Source organism: Cryptomeria japonica, chromosome 6 (genome assembly GCF_030272615.1).
Source record: "Cryptomeria japonica chromosome 6, Sugi_1.0, whole genome shotgun sequence".
In the NCBI taxonomy this organism is placed as follows: Eukaryota; Viridiplantae; Streptophyta; class Pinopsida; order Cupressales; family Cupressaceae; genus Cryptomeria; species Cryptomeria japonica.
In genome coordinates, this window is record NC_081410.1 from 205,840,915 (window position 1) to 205,860,782 (window position 19,868).

Consider the following 19,868-nt stretch of genomic DNA (forward strand, 5'->3'; position numbering starts at 1 on the left):
GAATACAATCAATATATAATGTTTGTAAATAATCTAAACTTACAATAAATGAAGCCAGATTTTTACCAATAATTACATATTGAATTTAACATACAAGTATCAAGTCTTATAGCAAAATTCTGAATTCAATCCAAATCGTCAGCCAAATCCATATTTCTCCAAATCCCCAAGGGAGATGGATGCTGCTAGGGAGAGGCAAAGTAAATCCAGCCAAGAGGTGCCCTAAGGGTAAAAGACTCCTCCTAAATCTGGGTTGCGTACCCTAAGGATGAGAGGACTGAGTCGAGTAATCTTGGACTTGAGAGAAAATTGGTGTCGAGCGCCCTAGATGAGCAAGAGCCTCTTCTGGGAAAAGGGACGAAATAGTTAGTGATTGGGGGTTGGTTCTCTAGAGTTGTTACAAAATAAGATTGAATTTGCTTTAATAAGGAGCATAACATCAATATTATTTTGATAATGAACAAAGCATAAATAGGGGACATAACAAATAGCTAGTCGTGTGTTTTAGACTTCTTATTTGACCCTAAAATGAAAAACTGTAATCCATTTTGGTCAAATATAGGCCCAAAAATTTTCCTCCACATTTCTACAAATAATAACAAACCTAGTATTGATTGACTCACAAAATGAAGGTAAAGCACAACTTCAAATATGTTTACTAATCGTAACAAAACCAGATTTAAACACCTTTTTTGCATCAATAATAGATTCTAGATTTACAAAGTTGTTAATGGCTGAATGGGAGCTTGCTAGACTACCTTTACATTAATGGGTTAGAGAGATGACCCATATGTTGCAATAACATGCCAATGCAATGGAAAGTGCAAGGATTCACCCTCACAATGGCAAGTGTTGAGTAACTCAATGCCACTAGTATGTCACATTAAAGGACAAATGTGGCCTTTGGGTGAGATTGTTGCTTCAATCGAAGGGTTTTTGTTCTTTGATGTGAAATCTGCAAGGATTTTGCCTTTGATCTCCAAAGATTCGTGGGATTTTGTCCTCAAACTGGGATGCCTCAACAAGTGCTCATTGTGAGTTTTAGTTAGGGTTTGTTTGTGGGTTTTTCATGATAATCCTTTATCTTTCCTTTTGGCCCATTGTACATATAAAAAGGGCATCGAGACCTTTAACAATGGACTCTATCCCAAGATTGGTATACTTTGGGATTGCCCATACCAATCGAGAGTTGTTTCCCCTTGAATCATGCCTAGAATAGTCCTTACATGTGTGGTAATGTGCTTGGGAGGCATGGAGAAATTTCCCTTACAAACTATAACTATCCTCAACTATAATGGTGAAGGTCCTTTTGTCACAAAAGTTTGCACCCTTGCTGAGCTATCAACTCAACAACCTTGTGAAACATGGAAACAACCCCAAAGTGTGGGACCTTGTGCAAGGGGGTTGAATCTCTGAAGAAGGCCGACTTTCTTCTCAATCCAAGTGCAGGTGTTGAACCAACTCAACACTCCAAATTCTACTTCTAAACCTATCCTAATAGCTTGTAAAGGAAAAGGGAAGAAGGAAATGCTAAAATGAAAGGAGGTGATGCACCAAGATAGGAGATGTTTCTCTCCCCACCCAGAAATGACACAAAGAATCAATTGAAATACCCTGGAGATGCACAAACTTTAGTTGCATGAATGACCTCAACACATGTATGGAGGTTAGAACTTGCTGAATTTCAAGAGGGGAGAAGGTTTCCCACAAGTCACACCCAAAAAACAGGTTAACACAACATATATGTGAGAGAAAGCCACAAACATACACCTACAATGAAGGTAAGAACACATACACAACATGCACAAGTTGAAGTAAGGCAAGAATGATGATTTCAATTCGTTATAAGGCCAATGGCCAAACTTACAATTGCAGAAATGCAAGATAAATTCAAGTCTTCAAGAGAAGTGAAAGAGCATAGAATAGCTCAAGTCAACAGGGAGAGAACCCTTTACAATGAGGCTTAACAACCTTTATATAGAAAACTGGTTGCAGAGGAGAGACCATTGGTCAATGAAGGGAAGCCTTGACCCTTGTGTGTGCAGAGGAATGTCAGTCATGGAATTCAGGGAAGTACGTGCACCTGACATGGTAGTATATGCACCTGACATGGTGTACATACAAGCAACCCGGCCATGCCTTGACACGGCAATCCCAAGATGAAAAGTACTTCTAGCAGGTGGATTTCCTGACATTCCAAGTCAGAGCATGCGAGCCTGACATGAAGGACATCAAGTAACCATAAATAAGCATGGCCCTAGACTCCACTTGATGGAAATCTTGCAATGCGCCCCTGCAGCTCCAAGAAAGAAAGTGTACAAGTCACAAGAGTTGGTGGAGCAGTAAGAGCTTTGAGTGTTGATCACGCCATCTGGAAGTGTTGCAAGTCGTCGGAAGTTGAAGTCATGGGAAACTTGGGTTTCCCAAGTTGGAAGACAAAGGTTTAGCAACTTGGGATTTCGGGATTCCAGGGTTGCAGAAGGAAAGGCTTAGGAACTTGGGAATTTCGGGATTCCAGAGTTTCGGGGTCAAGGAAGGCAAAGACTTGGGAACTTCGGGATCATGGGGTTCCAGAGCTTCGAGGTCAAGGAAGGAAAAGGCTTGGGAACTTCGGGATCACAGGATTCCGGAGTTTCGGGGTCAAGGAAGGCAAAGGCTTGGGAACTTTGGGATCATGGGATTCCGAAGTTCTGGGGTCAAGGAAGGCAAAGGCTTGAGAACTTTGGGATCATGGGATTTCGAAGTTCCAGGGTCAAGGAAGGCAAATGCTTGGGAACTTTGGGATCATGGGATTCCGAAGTTTTGGGGTCAAGGAAGGCAAAGGCTTGAGAACTTTGGGATCATGGGATTTCGAAGTTCCAGGGTCAAGGAAGGCAAAGACTTGGGAACTTCAAGATCACGGGATTTCGGAGTTCCGGGGTCAAGGAAGGCAATGGCTTGGGAACTTTGAGATCACGGGATTTCAAAGTTTTGGGGTCAAGGAAGGCAAAGGCTTGGGAACTTCGGGATCATGGGATTCCGGAGTTCTAGCGTCAAGGAAAGGCAAAGGCTTGGGAACTTCAGGATCACGGGATTTCGAAGATCTGGGGTCAAGACAACGCTTCACACTTCATGATTCCATTGTTTTTTCCTTGATCAACTGGGGCAGCGTTGGTCCATAGAACATATCTCTGATCGGTTCTCACTGTTGGACCGAGGGTGTCATAAAAATGACAACAGGTCCTTTAGGCTTTTAAACCCTGTCTACCTCATTAATAGTAGTTGAAGTTTTCTTTATATGCATAGTTGCGTGTACAAATGGAGCCACTTTTTGAATATTAAATGATATTTTTTGTGCCTACAAGTCATAGAAGATGTGTTATCACCATATACATTAATGGTTATCCGATCATGCAAGGAGGTAGGTGAGATGAATAGTGAAAAATGGTGGGTGTGTTAGAGCTGGGGTATCAGGGATATCGTGCAACTTGTATGACAAGTCAAGAATTGGGGTTCATAAAGGAGGCATGTTGTTGAGAGGAAGTTCAATTCTTGAACAAAGGCTTGTGAAGGAGTGGGTTTTGGCAGAGAGTTATGCTAGGATGGACAAGTTCAAACTTTGACAAGGCAGAGGAAAAGAGTGGAGATTGGAGGAACGGGACGATGGAATGAAAAACTTTGATAGCTCGATAGAAAAAGGGAATGAAGGCTGGGAATGGTCATGAGGTATGCATAAATGGGAAGTTTGAAACCTCAATGGAAATATAGAAGAAAGCATACTTGGGAGGAAAGTCATGGTAGGAAGGAAAACTCCACAACTTCAATGACTTACATTGACTCAGAAAATATGTTCATGTCTCCATGCTTGGAAATTTTGGAAAAATTAGTATGTGCACTGGGGACGAAGGGGAAGAATGTGTATACAAATTTGGATTAGGGGAAATGCTAGGGATAGGAAATGTGCATTTTGGACTACAACATAAATTATAGAAAAGGAGACATGCTAAACAACTTTTGGTAACTAAGCAATGCTTGGTTGATTCTCATATTGAAGCATATTACAATGATGTGATATTATGCCCACAAATGCTTGTCATGTCCTATTGGGTCGACCGTGGCAATATGATAGGAGAGCTATACATGATGGCAAGAAGAACATTTTAACCATTGTCAAGGATGGAAAAGAGTTTGCATTGAATCCATTGAAGGATAGAGGAGAAAAGGTGGACAATAGTCCAAAGGTATGTTTAATTTTAGTAAAATGATTTTTAAATGATGTAAAAGAGGAAATAATGTGTTATGCTCTTATTCCTAATTTTGTAGAAATTAAGACAATAAGTGTAGAAGATGAAATCCTGTTGGGAGTGTAGGAATTAAAGATATCAAGTTTCCACAATCCATGAGATTTGGAAGAGCTGTTTTTGGATCAGATTGTGTGGTAGTTTTTGCATCAACATTTTGGATCACACTCTGTGATCCATCGTCAGTGTTAATTTACTCTCTGATAGAACTCAATCATCCTGATGATGGATCACAAAGTGTGATCCAAAACATTGATGCAAAAACTGCTGCACAGTCTGATCAAAAAGCATAGGAAGTGTTAGAAGAACATGTTAAAATTCTATCACAAGAGTTGTTGGATGTACCACCCATAAGAAGCATCAGACATTAGAAAGATTTGATTCTAGGAGCAAGCTTACCAAAGAATGCAGCATATCAAATGACACCATTGGAGAATGAAGAAGTTGTTGGATAAAAGTTTGATAAAAGAGAGTTTGAGACTTTGTGTGGTACTATCAATGTAGGCACATCAGACGGATGGTGAATGGTGCATATGGAGGGATTCGAGAGCCATGAACAAGATAATGATAAAGCATTGGTTACCATCACCTTGAATGGATTTGTAATGTCCCCTACCAGGAGGCTACCTGTTTCCCATTAATTAACATACAACATTAAGCATTATTCTGTCTTAAATTAGGTTATTGGGGTTAGAAATATAAATAATGCTATAAATCGTTAATAAAATTCAGGGTTTGCCCTTGTTCTCACCTCTTGCCTAACCCTAACGGAAGATGGTGGAATTACTGTGCTAGGGCGCTTGGAAACAGTCTACATGCAGGCTCCTTCAAGGTTTCTTAGGACCATGTGTATCCATATCCCATCTTGGGAACTTCCCCTCAAGGTTTCAGGAATACATGACCTTACCCATCTTGGGATCTACCCATCTTGTGACTGAATTACTCTGCCTCTCCCTACACAAACCCTCTAGCCCATGTAGGTTTTAGCAGAAGAGCAAGGATCAGACCGTTTATTATATTAACTTTCCAAGTATTACAAATGCAAAAGTAATTAACTTGATTTCTTAATTATTACTGGTATAATTTATTGGCAGTATTTCCTGATATATAATTATTAATACAGTGTCCTAGATTATGGTTTAATTGTTCTTTACTCATAATATTCTACATTATTTAATCTTCAGATAGTCATTAGGTGAGATACATCTTACCAATCATTACCATAGGCTGTGATGTTTGATCCTCTTTTTGATGTGGTATGGTATTAATCTCTTCCTTTGGTTCACTAATGAGTCCCAGTTTTTTAGTTCTGATCATTCCTTTCCCGATCTTTTCCATCATTCCCCCTGAATGGTGGGGAAGAGACTTCTTATATCTTGTTGTTGGAAGGGGTGGCATTTCTTCATACTTAATGGGACATGTCTCTTACTAATTTATCCTCTTTATAACAATGATTAAACTTATAAATAATCGGTTGACTTCCAGGCTATCAATTCTTATTATTCATTGGTCTTAAGTCATAACTGGTAGCTTCTTATGTGCCTGCTCATAACTTAATCATAATATATATATAGACTATTTAATAATTGGTTGGATAATTAGAAGAGCCGCTTGCTTATTCTTATTGATGTCTCTTATAATATGATTAAGACTAGTTGATATCGCCCTGAAGTGGTTGATTCTTCAGTATGACACCATATGCAGTCATCGTTCTTGGTAATCGCATAGGATGGTCGCTCCATGTATTCCATCACTATTGGTCTTTCATGGTGCCTATGAGACAGAGTGCTTGGTATCTTACAATGACTCTATCGAAGGTATCCTTTTCTTTAGAGTCTCCCACGTATTGATGTTACTGATCAATGCTTTCCATAGATTAATTATCATTACTTTGTCAACTCACTAAATTGTCTTCTTGACTTACTATCAAGTAGAGAGAGTTACGACAAAGGCAGATAACCTCTTGAATATACTTTATGGCCACAATGATATATATTAGTTTCTACCTATAATTGACAACACATCTAATTTCTTCATGTATCCTCCTTAGATTATCTCAATTTTCTCTCTCTAGAGACTTAACAAAATTGGAATACTTGGTTGCCATGATGTGAAGAGGATGGGGATATCACAATTAGGGTTTCAAATGGGGGACATGACAGGATTACTTGATGGATTGTTGAGTTGAGCCAAATGCTTAACAAAGATTGAATTGGAGAGTACATATCATTATATTTGGATCATAGAGGGAGACAAATTGAAAATTGAATTCAAGGCCAAGTATGAGTTGTACCAGTGGCTGGTTATGTCTTTTGGATTGACCGATGCAGCAAGCACTTTCATGTGAATCTGTGATTGATGAATGAGGTGTCGAAGCACTTTCTTGGTGAATTTGTGATTGTTTATTTAGATGGTATCTTGATTTTCAACAAGACAAAATAAGAGCATTTGAGATTAATTTTGCAAAGATTGAAAGAAGAGAAGTTGCGAAGCAACATGAAGAAGTGCAGATTTATGAAGAGCGAACAAGTGTAATCTAGGATTTGTCCTTTTATGGGAAAGTCTAATGGTGGATCCAAAAAAGATAATAGTGGCGATCATTGAGAAGTATATTTGAAGCAAGAAGTTTTCATGGCCTAGCAAACTTCCATGAGAAGTTTATTCAAAATTTCAACAACATTTGTGCACTTATCAAGAAGACCATGAAAGTTGACAAGGATTGAATTTTAGTGGACAACAACAGCAAAAAGAGTTTTCAGTTCTTGAAGGAAAAGATAACAACACAACTTGTGTTAGCATTATTGGATTTTGACAAAGTGTTTTAGGTAGATTTTGATGCAAATGAGACAACTCCTGAACGAGTCCTACCAATTGCTTACTTTAGTGAGAAGTTGAACGAGGATAAAAATAAGTATTCTGTTTATGATCAAGAGTTTTATGTGATCATCTAGGCACTTAGAAGTTAGACACTATTTACTACCAAAAGAGTTTGTCTTGCACAGATTGCCAGGTATTGCAGTACATAAACAACTAAAGTAAACATTAAATGGATTGAATTTTTACAAAGTTAGTTATGTTTTATCAGTCATAGAAGTGGTAGATCAAACCAATTAGTGGATACTTAAAGTAGAAGATGTTTAATGCTAACTGAAATTAAAATAAGTGTGTCTGGTTTTGATTCTAGAAGGAGCTATATGAGACTGATTTAGATATAAAGAAGGCACGGGCTGCACACAAGAACCCAATCAAACAAAACAAAACACTGTAATTCACTGTAATGTGGCTTTGATATCACCGTTGAGAAATTTTGTGTAGAAGAGGTAGGATAGCAACCTCAAGAAATCAAACATAAAATTAAAAATAAGTTTCATCCACAGGATTTAAATCCTTTCAAAACTATTGGAATCATTTTCTTCTTTTATTAAATTAAATAAACAGTCAATTCTAATATTCAATTATCTACTTTGCTCAGTATCATATTAAGCCTATTTTCACAAAATCTTTTCTCTTTATGCTGGCTGCTGTCTTCTATCTCCTATTTTTCTTTTCTTTGCAATGATTTTAACATCCGACTTATAACATACAAAGAAAACCCTCTAAACTTACCCTCGCTTTTTAAAAAACACAAAAAACAATCTCATCGTCAATTCCGTAGTTTTATCCTTCTATTTTTATTCATTATTTAAAATATTTTTTCTGGTCTGCTCATATTTTTATATTCATCCGCTGCTGCTATTTTTAATTCTATTTAACATCAGTTTTTTCTACAGTAATTAGTAATGATCCTTTTCCTTTTGCATATTCAGTACCATGTGTACGAAGAGCTAGTGCAATAGAAGAGGACTACGAGGCTACTGGAGGAGAGTATATGCTTGATGATGAAGAGGATGAAGGGTGGTTAGCAACTCATGGTGCTCCTAAAGGTATCAGTTTCTTTGCTTGAATAATGGCATTGAAGATAAATTTCTTATTTTGGAATTCCATGTGATTAAAGGAATTTATGTTAAGAAAGTTGTAGAATTGGGAACTATGCCTGATTAATCAAGTTGACTCATTCTCAGATAACACGAATGACGAGGATAATGTACCTTCAATGGATTCATTAGAAATACAGGAAAAGACTAAAATTCGTCCTATTTCTTCATACTTTGGGGCTGATGAAGAAGAAGATATCCCTGACATGGAGGAGTATGAAGAATCTAACAATGTGGCTGATAATGATGTGGTAAGTAATATGGTTCTGCAAATGGGGGTACTCTGATAATGAAATTAACTTTCTATCCGTTTATTGGAATTTTTTTGTCAATGTTCTGGTATCTTTCTTTTGCAATGATTTTGTTTACTTATGAGTTGCCCAAGATTCATTCACTTCTTGGACAAATGTTTTGGAAGCTCACCATTCTAATACATATGCCTTGGGTGCATATTTTGTGAACAAGTAAAAATATAATCTTCTTTATTCTGTCACACAAATTGGTCATGTTATCATACAAGCATATTTTTTTATATGATAGTTTTTTTGTATTTATAATTTTATTACATTTACAGTTTGGTACTTTATATGTGTGACTTTCCGATATATCAATAAATGAGTTGTTATCCACTTCAATCTACTATTTGTTTATTTAGAGTTTGTTAGGTTAGAATTTTTCTTGTACAAAATCATGCCCAGTTTCTTTTGACTACTCTTTTAGAAAGCCTCATCCAATCTTATATTTCTTTCTTATTGTAAAAACCTTGCCTAATGCATTATTTGTCTTAATTTTGTGCCTGAAAGGAGAAGGAAATTGAATTGTGAGATGCATACAGTATTTTTCATAGTGGTTGCGTTTTTCTTATCGTGAGCACATTCCATGTCTTTTGTTACTTACTCTGTTTTCCTTCTGTGCTCTTGATTCTTGTTTTATAGTTTTGAAAACAACTATATATTGTCATTCAACTTGCTCCTCTGTTTCATCTTGACTTTGCAGTGCTTTAGGGGAGAGAGTGCATTGATTGTCAATCTCTTAAATAACTGATTCATTAGTTTGCATTGTACACCAATGCAAAATTGAACTAACTATGCAGCTGTTGAATTGCTTGGAAGAGTTACACAGTTGATCTTGAATCATCATTAATTTATTATTATTTGAAGTGTTGAAAAAAATCTAGATTGACCTTGTCTTGATAATGCCTAGTTGAGAAAAATAAAATTCTTTAAGGGGCTATTATTGAAATTACATGCATGATGTTGAAGTTTCAATGTGACAGAAATCATCACAAGAAAGAAATTCATTTCAAAATATTGGATCTGTTATACGGATTTATAGATATGATGCAATGTTCTTTGGTTTTTTTTTTTATATGCATGTGAAAGCATTGCAGAAGCAATTTTTGTGTGAAATATGTGCTTCATATACCTTGCTTCTTTTGTGGGAAGTTCTTCTAAAAATACTCTTAGAAATATGCATGATAAGGTCCAGTTGTAAAATTTGTCAATGTGTGGAGACGATCTTGTCATATAGAGTGCACATTCATTTATTTGAAATGGGCCTGCTGAAATTGTGGGTAAGGGATAAATATTTATGCACCTTAGGAAATGTTTAATCTTATTTATTCTAATTTTGAAGCCACTAATTATAACACCTACATCCTTGGAATTTATGGGTATCTTTTTTCTACTTTTTATTATTTTTGTATATTGATTCCATTAAAAATTTAGAACTTGGCATAAATGGAGAACATGGAAGAAATGCAATAATGAGCTAATTGGGAAGGAATCTATTGTATGATATCTAGTATGACAGTTTAAAACATCTATAGATGATGATGGTATTTGGCATGGTGTTTTCTTTAACTGTTTATATAACTTCAACTGTTTTTGCAAGTTTTGATCCGATCTATTTTTCAATAATTTGTTTTTGACAGGCAACATTACAACCTGTTTATATGATTGCTAACGAACCAGATGATGACAATATCCTTCGCACACGAACATATGACGTGAGCATCACGTAAGGATTCTTTCTGCTACATCTTTATGATAGCTTATTATTTTTATGTTTCTCTATCAGTTTTGTAATTGAAAAAAAATATTGCATCTCCCCTTCTTTACACAGAAATACGTTGTAACTTGGTAACTAATTATTGCAAGTATGTTTCATTAGCCCGTTCTGCTATGGTAGACATCTTCCGGTATTCTCTCCTTTTCTATGAACTCAATTTCTGAGTTTGCTACTTTAGTTTGAACTGTGATTTTCTTTCTTTCTTTAAGTGATTGGACTCAGTAAAAATGTTTGGGAAAGGTTCAGCTCTTAAAAAGAAAGTTCTTGATTCTTCTAATTTCTAGTCGAAGGCATGTTATGCTTACTTTAATGTACTTGGTATCTGTCCAGAGAGGATTTTTCTTGAGTGTCTTCCCTTAGATTGTCTTCTCTTTTAAGAGATATTTAGCTCATGCTTGTAAAGTCCCCTCCCTTTTCTGAAAATACTAATTTAAAGTGAAGACTGGCTATATAATGTATTTTAGAAACTTATTGTTAATTCTGGCACTTGTTCTTACAGATATGACAAATATTACCAGACTCCAAGAGTATGGCTTACAGGATATGATGAGGTAAGTAAGAAAATATTCTTTGTTTTTTTATCGCTGGATAATCTAGACTTTATGTTATATTTGTTGTAGAACTGTTGTTTTGGATCTCTTTTCCTACTTATTACATTCCGTGTGATAAGAGGTCAACATTTTATGAACGTCTTATAGGATTCAAATATTGAATTGAAGAATACTTATTTACTGGAACATAATTAGCTTATTGTGGGTTTGGGTAATTTGTTTGAATTCCAACCTTGTAATTTTTATCAGAATTATGATTAAATATTTTAAGCTATCTAGTGTTTGCACCTACCTCATTGGCTGTTGGACATTTGATTCCATGAAAGAGCGTGTTTATTTGTGTCCTTGGCTAACTCTTTTCACAGAAATTTGATTTGTTAATCTCTCCAACGACATTCTTGGTTGTGTTTTAATGACATAAGCCACGTATAGGGATTTGTCGTCCTCATAAGAATTGCCATTTACATGTTTGTACGTGGAGTGAGTAGTTCTACTTTGATTGGTGGATGTGTGTTTTGTTCCTGAATTGTCCTGTATTTGAGATTTTGTGGATATTATTAGGAACATTAGCAAGGAGATTTGACATATGGTAAGGTTGTCTACTTTTATGGTTTCTTGGAAGTCCAAAATCAAGATTTATGAAGTCTCTTTTTTCTTTAATTTCTTGGAAGCTGTCACTTTGTGCGCCTCAAAGAAAAACTCAAATCTTAGATAAACTTGCTTTCATTTCCCTTGCAATCTTTAGCTATTCTTACTTTCATAAAATGGTATTCTCTTGTTAACCTGTTACATATTTTATCCAATTCTTAAATTCTTTTGTGTAATATATATGTTACATTTCTGTGAAAAGAAGACTGGTTCTTATATGTTACATTTCTGTAAAAAGAGGACTGGTTCTTAGCTTCTTGGACTTCTGTTTAGGATTGAATTTTGGTTTTGCCATTTTTGACTTTCAAACTGTCAATTTAGAATGTCTGGTAGGTGCATGATTATCTATTTGTTATAAACTTTTAATAGTGTATGGTTATGGTTATTTTCCTTTGGTTATCATCGTATTTAGGCATTTCCTGTGATCTACAATTTTTTTGGTTGGTTAAATGGGCATGCTCTCAGTTAATTAAATGACGCCTGCTGTATAATGCCACCTGTTGATTACATATGTTTATTGTTCCAAAAGATGTACCATATCATAACAATAGAAGCATATGTGATAGTGGTACTTGCTTGCTTCGCCCTCTTGTTTCTGTTGATATAATTTGAAGATCTGTTTTTCCCTGTATAAATGCATAAGAACTGGGAGGGGAAGACTGTTTTGTGTTAAGAGTCACATTTTACACTCCACATCAGCTTGGACTTTTGAAGTGTGTGTGGTTTGGGTAGATGGATGCTTAGGAACTTTGAAGGCTGACATTTTCAGTTCTTATTTTTTATAGATACATAACTCTTGATGGTTTAAAAACAATTTTTCAAAGAACAAAACACGTGAACCTCAACATGGATCTGATATTTGCCAATGGGTATCCAAAAGTCTTGAGAAGGAAATCACATTAAAACATATTTGTATGAACATAGGGATGGGCACATCCAGTCTTTTGGACACCTCTTGGCAGATATCAGATCCATGTTAGGATACGCCTGTGCTAGTAGTATTTCATGTCTACAGTACTGCAAAAAACTAGTTCATCAAGTACTTACGAAATGTTTCTAATAACCTGTGAAATATCTAGCATTTTATTCCTTAGTAACAGTATTATGTTTTATATATCGTGTGCACAGCCTTTTCAGAACAACCCACAATATGGGTTGAGTTTGAGCTGAAGAACAATGGTTGTTTGTGTGCTTATTTTGTTGCTTTTTGGACTGAATGCAGTCACGCATGCTTTTGCGGCCAGAACTGGTGCTGGATGATGTCAGTCAAGATCATGCCCACAAAACAGTAAGCTCTCTCTCTCTCTCTCTCTCTCTCTCTATGTGTGTGTGTGTGTGTGTGTGTGTGTTATATTATATGCACTATGAAGTTGTTATGCCTTGTTTACATACTGGGTCCTGATCCTGGTCTGGTCTCCATATGGGTATGTCTTGGATATGCCTTTGAAATTGGAACCTGTCCCGGCCGTACCTGGGGTGCATATGGAGCTCCATGGCCCAAAATTGAAATAAAAAATTTACTTAGAAAACAGAAAAAAAAAGAAGAGAAAAAAAACGTTTCCTAAAACCTAAAAGAAACTCCACTAATTAAGCAAACAACACTAAGAACATAAAAACAAATTATGTTTAATTTTTTGATTTTTGGTTAATTTTGTGCAAACTATGGCCGTTTTTTATATTTACTGTATTTGTAGGGTAGATTATACTAAGACTATAGACCATGTCGTCTACAATATTTGATTAGATTTTCATCTTATTGACTTTTTTATGTTGAACATACCATTTATCTAATCTGTAGACTGTAACATGTCACCTTATAACCTGGATTTGTAAGTCTTTGGAATGCTGTTGTCATATAAAGGCGACAAGGGCATTGTCTATTTTTAAAGAAATGTATGGTGTTCTTCTGATAATGTTAAGGCATTGCTTGGGATAAACAAGTATGAATAGAATATAATCCATTGTTCTGGCTTTACGTGTAAACCATTCATTTTCCAGAAAGGGGCTCTATGTTGAGCCACTCTATCTGTAATTGTAACTTATATTTTTTACTTTTATTGTCTAAAATCTGAAATTCTGTATGAAGTTATTTATAGACTACATACATCTTTTCTATTCTATGGGATATTTTCTTTAAAATAATTTTATGTCGTTTTCTTCTCAGTCTCTTCGATTTTTTTCTCTGGAGTGTATTTTATGTTTTTTCTTAGCTGTTGTATTTAGTTTTAATATGAACATGGCTACTGTGGTGTAATCCAAAGTAGTAGCAGAAGTAGATTTTCCTACTTCTCATTTATTTTGTCATTAGATATGGTCATCAACAATGCCAATTACCATTATAAAAAAAATGCTTCAGCTGGTCTGGGGCCTATGATGCTTAATTATATTTCAGAGGGCATGGAGGATACATAATCAATGACAGATGTGAGTTGTGTTTGTGCATGAAAAATATCCTTTACTTGCTATAGATTAATGTTAATTTTAGGTATCTTTTATTATTAAGCTTCCATGCTTCCTAAAGATGGTGGGTTATCTTCATGCTGGTGTGAATATATTTGTCAATATACAGTTAGCTCAGGTTTTCATTAACAGCAGGTTTCTGTGCTTCTTTTGGGATAATAAAATACGAAGTTCATAAATAGAGCAGTCACTTTTGTGAAGAATGAATAATTAAATTGCTATTTATGTGCCGTGGAAATGGAGGCATACAATGGAGTTGTGGTACCTCATATACATTCATACTGATGGGATAGCCTGTCATATGTACGAAAATTGTCTGTTTTCTACAAAAAAATAATTTGGCGTGTATGCATGCTGACACAGTTGTCTATGTGTAAGAAGAATTTACATCATTATGTTCCATCTTAATAAAACAATCATTCATCATGGTTAGAGTGCACGTTAATGCATTGTTGTTTCAAGTTTAGGGCTCCAAAGGAAAGATAAACAATGTTACATGCAATCAAGCTGTGTGTATGTATTCATTGTAATGTCTAATTATATTTTGGCATAACCTAAACTAAAACAATTATTTGCAGTATTATAGTTTAGATTGCATAACAATGAAGTCAATTGGTTTACTCTCATTCGACGCATACACTATTGAATACTGGTTCTCTCTGGGAATACTGAATACTGGATCTCTTTGGGAATATTGAATTCTGGTGGGAATTGAGCTGAACTCAAATTTAATAATAACATTAGTATGCATGCAAGTTTATCCAAGATCGAATGAGATTGATAAAAAAACAATGTTTTTTTTCTAAATTCTAATATAGTGGACACAGCCAGCCCATGTACCTTCACTATTCTCATTTTCATTGGTAAGTGCCATACAGTCCTAGAAAAGTGGCAAGAGTGCTTTGCATGCGGATTGATTCCAATCCATCATTTTTCTTGAGAAGCAATTAGCCCCTCAGTTGAGTAGGTCATAGTAACAATGTGGTGTTACCATCAAGAGCTGGGAGAAACATGACTGCTCAAATATCCTGCTATAAGAAATTGATTGCAAAATTGTTCCTGAGTTGGACATTAATAGAGTACATGTAATCTGAGCAGCAGATCCGTATTAGCCACTTAAAGCATAAATTATTAGCATACTAGATTGAATTCCATTACTATTACTGACACACCATTCAGATTAAGCTGGAAGCGAGCTGGAGAGCTTTCTCTAAAACTTGAGTATTTGTTAGAAACAGGATATTGATTTTAAACTTGTCTAACATTGCTTACAGTGAGAACTTGCCTACATGTTACAGATACTCAAGATGTCAAAATCTTCCTGGCTGATACTATTTGTATTGTCATTACTTTTCTTCACTTCTACAGAAGTTTAGGCTGTCATAGGATTAAAGTGAACTCATGACTTCTTGAATGCAACTGGATTTTTTCTTTTCTTTTTGACCTTCTTCTTGGACACTTTATAATGCTGTGGGTTATGTAAAAACTCGTGAATCTTTTTTGTGCAGAGACAGCATCCCTAACAAGTAGTTCATTTTGACATTTCAACATTCCTCTCTCTAATGACAGTTCATTCATGGCTGTAATTATATTGCACATAATCAATGTCTGTAATAGCATTTCTCATTTTCTAAATGATAATAAGGTTCAAGGGGAGATGTTTGTTTTACAAAAGAGCACCAAAAATTTGTGAAAAATGGAATAGCAACTTGAGAATAATAGCAAACTCAAAAATTCAATGATGAGGGGAATGTTGGTTGTATTACATGGTTACAAGACATGAGAAATGGAAATCACAACAGCAATGATGACGGCAACATGACAAGAAATGAGATGCTGAGAGTTTGCACATAAGAAATGGATCACACATTATATAACGATCTATGCATGTTTTTTTGAAATTTCAGATTTCTTACAAAATTCTTATATCATACATAATATTTGCTATGTCTATTCTATCAAATTAACAGCTGATTTTCAGTTAGCTAGATTTTAATTAGATAAATACAACTAGTTATAACTTTCAGACATGGCAAATTAAATTTTGTGAAATTATAAAAAATAAAATAAATCAACAAAAAAGGTTTATGTTACCTTACAAAATATTTAAAATAATTTAAATTTCATGTTTACATGAAAAGTTATTTGTTATCAAAATTTTAAATACTTACGCATTCCCTGAAACCAGACAGCATGATCATTCTTGTTTTCCACCTTTGACAATGACGATCAGAATGTTTGTTTGACTTGGTTGAATTTGTGCGTCTTATCTTTTTACTGATTTATCTTTGGCTTCGATCATGTTCCTATGTTGCTCGATGATGTCATTGAGTGAATCTATATTAATTGAATTATTATAAAACAATAGGTATATTTATTACATATATGAAAGATTTAATAATTTTTTAGTATTAATTTTAACTAGCCACTGAGTCCAAGGGCTGCAATAATTTTTTAAATTCTCAACACGAGCCCCAAAAATTTGGGAAAATAACCATTAGAAATGGAAATTCCATTTCTGCCATTGAAAAGGGAAATGGTGTCTGCAGGCACGTTTCTGGTAACATAGTTATATGTTTGATGAGCTTCTACCAAAAGAAATTGTTTGTGAGCAGAGTAGCTGGAAACTCCTTTGTCCCTCCCTGGGCACGTGTATCCCCGTATCCAAAACGGATGCGCATCCGATATGGCCCAGATACGTATCTGATACTGTACCCACGCATGTCCAAAAAACCTTGATTTTCCAACCATGCTGGATACTATGTGATTTTATTTTTAAAAAATTTGACATAAATCTTCCTAAATTTAATTTAAAAAAATTTCATTCATTCTTATAAATGGTATAAACAAAACCTACACAAAATGAGAAAGACAAATGAAATGTTTTACTATTTCAGTGACCCATTTTTTTGTGTTATCTTCCAATGCAACTATACTATTTTTGCATATTGTAAATTGTTAAATCAACTTATAATTATTTATGTAGCAATTATATGTCTATTGCTTTGAAGTAATGAAAATCTCCTCTAATAACTTAGAAAATTGTGTTAAATATGTGAATGTGTTTTAAATGAATGTCGTATCCAGCCGTATCCATATTGGGGGTCTTAAAAAATGGCCATATCGGTATCCGTATCCGATACCGTATCTGTATTTGTGTCCGTATCTGTGTCCATGCAACTTTGTTTATGAGATGTGTGTATCTGATGGAGATTTATATCAGTGAGTATTGCAGATGGTAGAGAGAACATCATCCTCAAAAGGATTGAGGGCTTGCAGGGCACAATTTGGATGAGAGTGCATGTTGGGATTAATCCTGTTTGTGTGGTCAAGTTTGACAAGGATGAATGAGATGATGAATTTATAGAAATGTTCTATCTGTTAATCAAAGGCAAATAATGAATATTTTGATGCTTGATCACTGGATCAAAGATTACGCTAAGAGGTATTGTTAAAATTAATCATCAAAAGTTTAAACAAAAAGCTAAGATCAGTATAGGCAACATGCAGTTCTAGAGTGTATATTGGCTTGATTCTGTTAAGTGCCCAAATTTAATTAGATTGCACGATATGTTTGAAATTTTCAGAAACACCATTTGAATTTAGAGCTTAATGAGAACGGGGTGGAAATAAAAGGGAGATAAATATTATTGGTTTCACAAAACGCCATGTTTCTAACAATCAACAGGACAGCCTTGAAAGCAAACAATGAAAGCATAAAGCCATGCTCAAAACTTGAAATGAAGGATATTTAATAGCAAAAGCCTCAAATGCTACTTTCTTTTGGGTATGGGGATATTTGATTTCTTTCTTACTATATATTTTTGGTCAGTTTCTTTTGAAGATACAGTGAATATGGAATTTTTCATGTGAACAATTTTTTTGTTAGGAGATGACTGATTTTTTTTTTCCTTTGTAAATTATGTTGTTAATGATATTTTCCTTATGGGCATAATATTTAGTTGGATATGGTTCAGAATAGTTTGGAACTGCTTACTCCATTGTATGAAAAATTAATCCAGTTTTAATACTAAACTGTTAAGGTGGGTGGTAATTTCAGGTCACCATTGAGGATCATCCTCACGTGGCTGGAAAGCACGCTTCTATACACCCTTGCCGTCATGGGGCTGTTATGAAGAAAATAATAGATGTGCTAATGTCCAATGGAGTTGAGCCAGAAGTTGACAAGTAATGTTTGAACCTTGGAAGCCCATCTTTGCAGATATAACTAGAATTCATATTACACAATGCTATGTCTTTGCGCAAAGAATGTGATTGTTCATGCACAAGTTTACTTAGTATCTCTGCATCTGTGTTCATAATAGGTCATGGAATAACATTCAGGATGATTATATAATTTTCTTGAATCTCTGAAACAAGAAATCATTATTGCAGGTTTCTATTAGAATATTGGATTGTTAATGAAATAAGACAATTCATACAAATTGGGATTTAATTCACAATAAATATCTTGAAATACTTTTTTTTAACACTCGGATTCTTTCTATTTATTTATTTATATTCTTTTGCAGGTACCTATTTATCTTTTTGAAATTCTTGGCATCAGTTATCCCCACAATTGAGTATGATTACACGTTAGACTTCGATTTGGGTGGCGCCCAAACATGATTGAAGGTGGAAACACTTCACTTGAGCAGAGTGGATGGTTTAGCAAAGTTCTAAGTATCTGGATTGCATGATCAGCTATAAAGCTCTCGCATAGCATCAGTAAAGGTGGATGCTATAAATATACTCAACTGAGCGGCTGGTGTTCAATTACATAATCTCTATGCCAGGGTTCAGATGCTCATCCGTAAAGCTGTTTCAAGTGCCATTGATGTCTGTATATGTATCTAATGTACGAGGAAAATTGGTATGATTTATTCATTCTACAGGCTGAAACCTACTGTCCATAGTACTGCATTCTGAATGGAAATTGTGAAGATTATTTTCTGACAATGTCAATGCATGTAAATACAAAATGGTTTATGGTTGCAATATTCGGTTGCTTAGATATCTATCATTCCTGCACTTCGAATAAGAATTCTCATGACTTATTTTTAGGATGCACTTCAGTTGTCATACTTTTTGATGTTTCTCATAAGGTGGTTCAAGTTTGCTATATGATTGAACCTTTGAACAAAGGTTAATAAATGTGTAGCGACGCTTTTTCACCCATTAAAAGACACTATGAACTGCTTATTAAATTGTTTGTTATAAATTCAAACAGAAAAAAATGTCCAATATGGGCAACAATCATCCAAACTGTTTTATCAAGAACCTAAAAACCACAAGACTCATCAAGTCCTAATGACATTAGTACAGGAATAATTACAACCTGCTACCCTTACCAAATTACAAATATAGCAGTCACGAATCTCTATTCATCATGAGAAAATGGAATCTCTATTCATCATTTTAAATGGAACTTGGATTGTGATCCTTTAGAGGCAGGATCTTGAATCAGTGAAAGGTATTAAGCATCATGTTTAACTTTAGCCCCTTAATAACAAGTAATCTTCATGGTGACCTGTATCATCAAAGTGAGTTTATAAGGACTTGAACTGAGTATTCTTGTTGCATGCTTTGCTTCGAAGGTCTCTGCTGCAAATAACCTACACACCTTTTTATTCTAACAACGAATATATTTTCAATCTCTAAATCATCAAGAATCATGGTAATAGCACAGTACAGCCATGTGCTTTTTAAAAACACTGAAGAAGGCATGTAATAATCCTTCCTGCAATTTTATGTCAGATTTACCAAATTCTAATAACCCAACTTAGATTTACAATTTGCAACCAAACAGTGAAATTGGTATGCCGAAAATTGCTCCAATAAGACTATGAACACTTAAAACCCTCATAAAAACATAAGATTCTGCA

General features: G+C 35.0%; 1 protein-coding gene across 1 annotated transcript in view; it reads left to right on the plus strand.

Annotated features, from left to right (window-relative positions):
• Positions 1-18,983, plus strand: part of LOC131069842 (autophagy-related protein 3) — a 47,937-nt gene extending 28,954 nt beyond the window's left edge. The window contains exons 3-9 of the mRNA XM_058005419.2: positions 8,087-8,203; positions 8,342-8,505; positions 10,188-10,273; positions 10,824-10,875; positions 12,746-12,811; positions 18,044-18,171; positions 18,516-18,983. Coding sequence (XP_057861402.1) covers positions 8,087-8,203; positions 8,342-8,505; positions 10,188-10,273; positions 10,824-10,875; positions 12,746-12,811; positions 18,044-18,171; positions 18,516-18,612 — 710 coding nt within the window. The 3' untranslated portion in view covers positions 18,613-18,983. The remainder of the gene's footprint in view (positions 1-8,086; positions 8,204-8,341; positions 8,506-10,187; positions 10,274-10,823; positions 10,876-12,745; positions 12,812-18,043; positions 18,172-18,515) is intronic.
• The last annotated feature ends 885 nt before the right edge of the window (positions 18,984-19,868 follow it).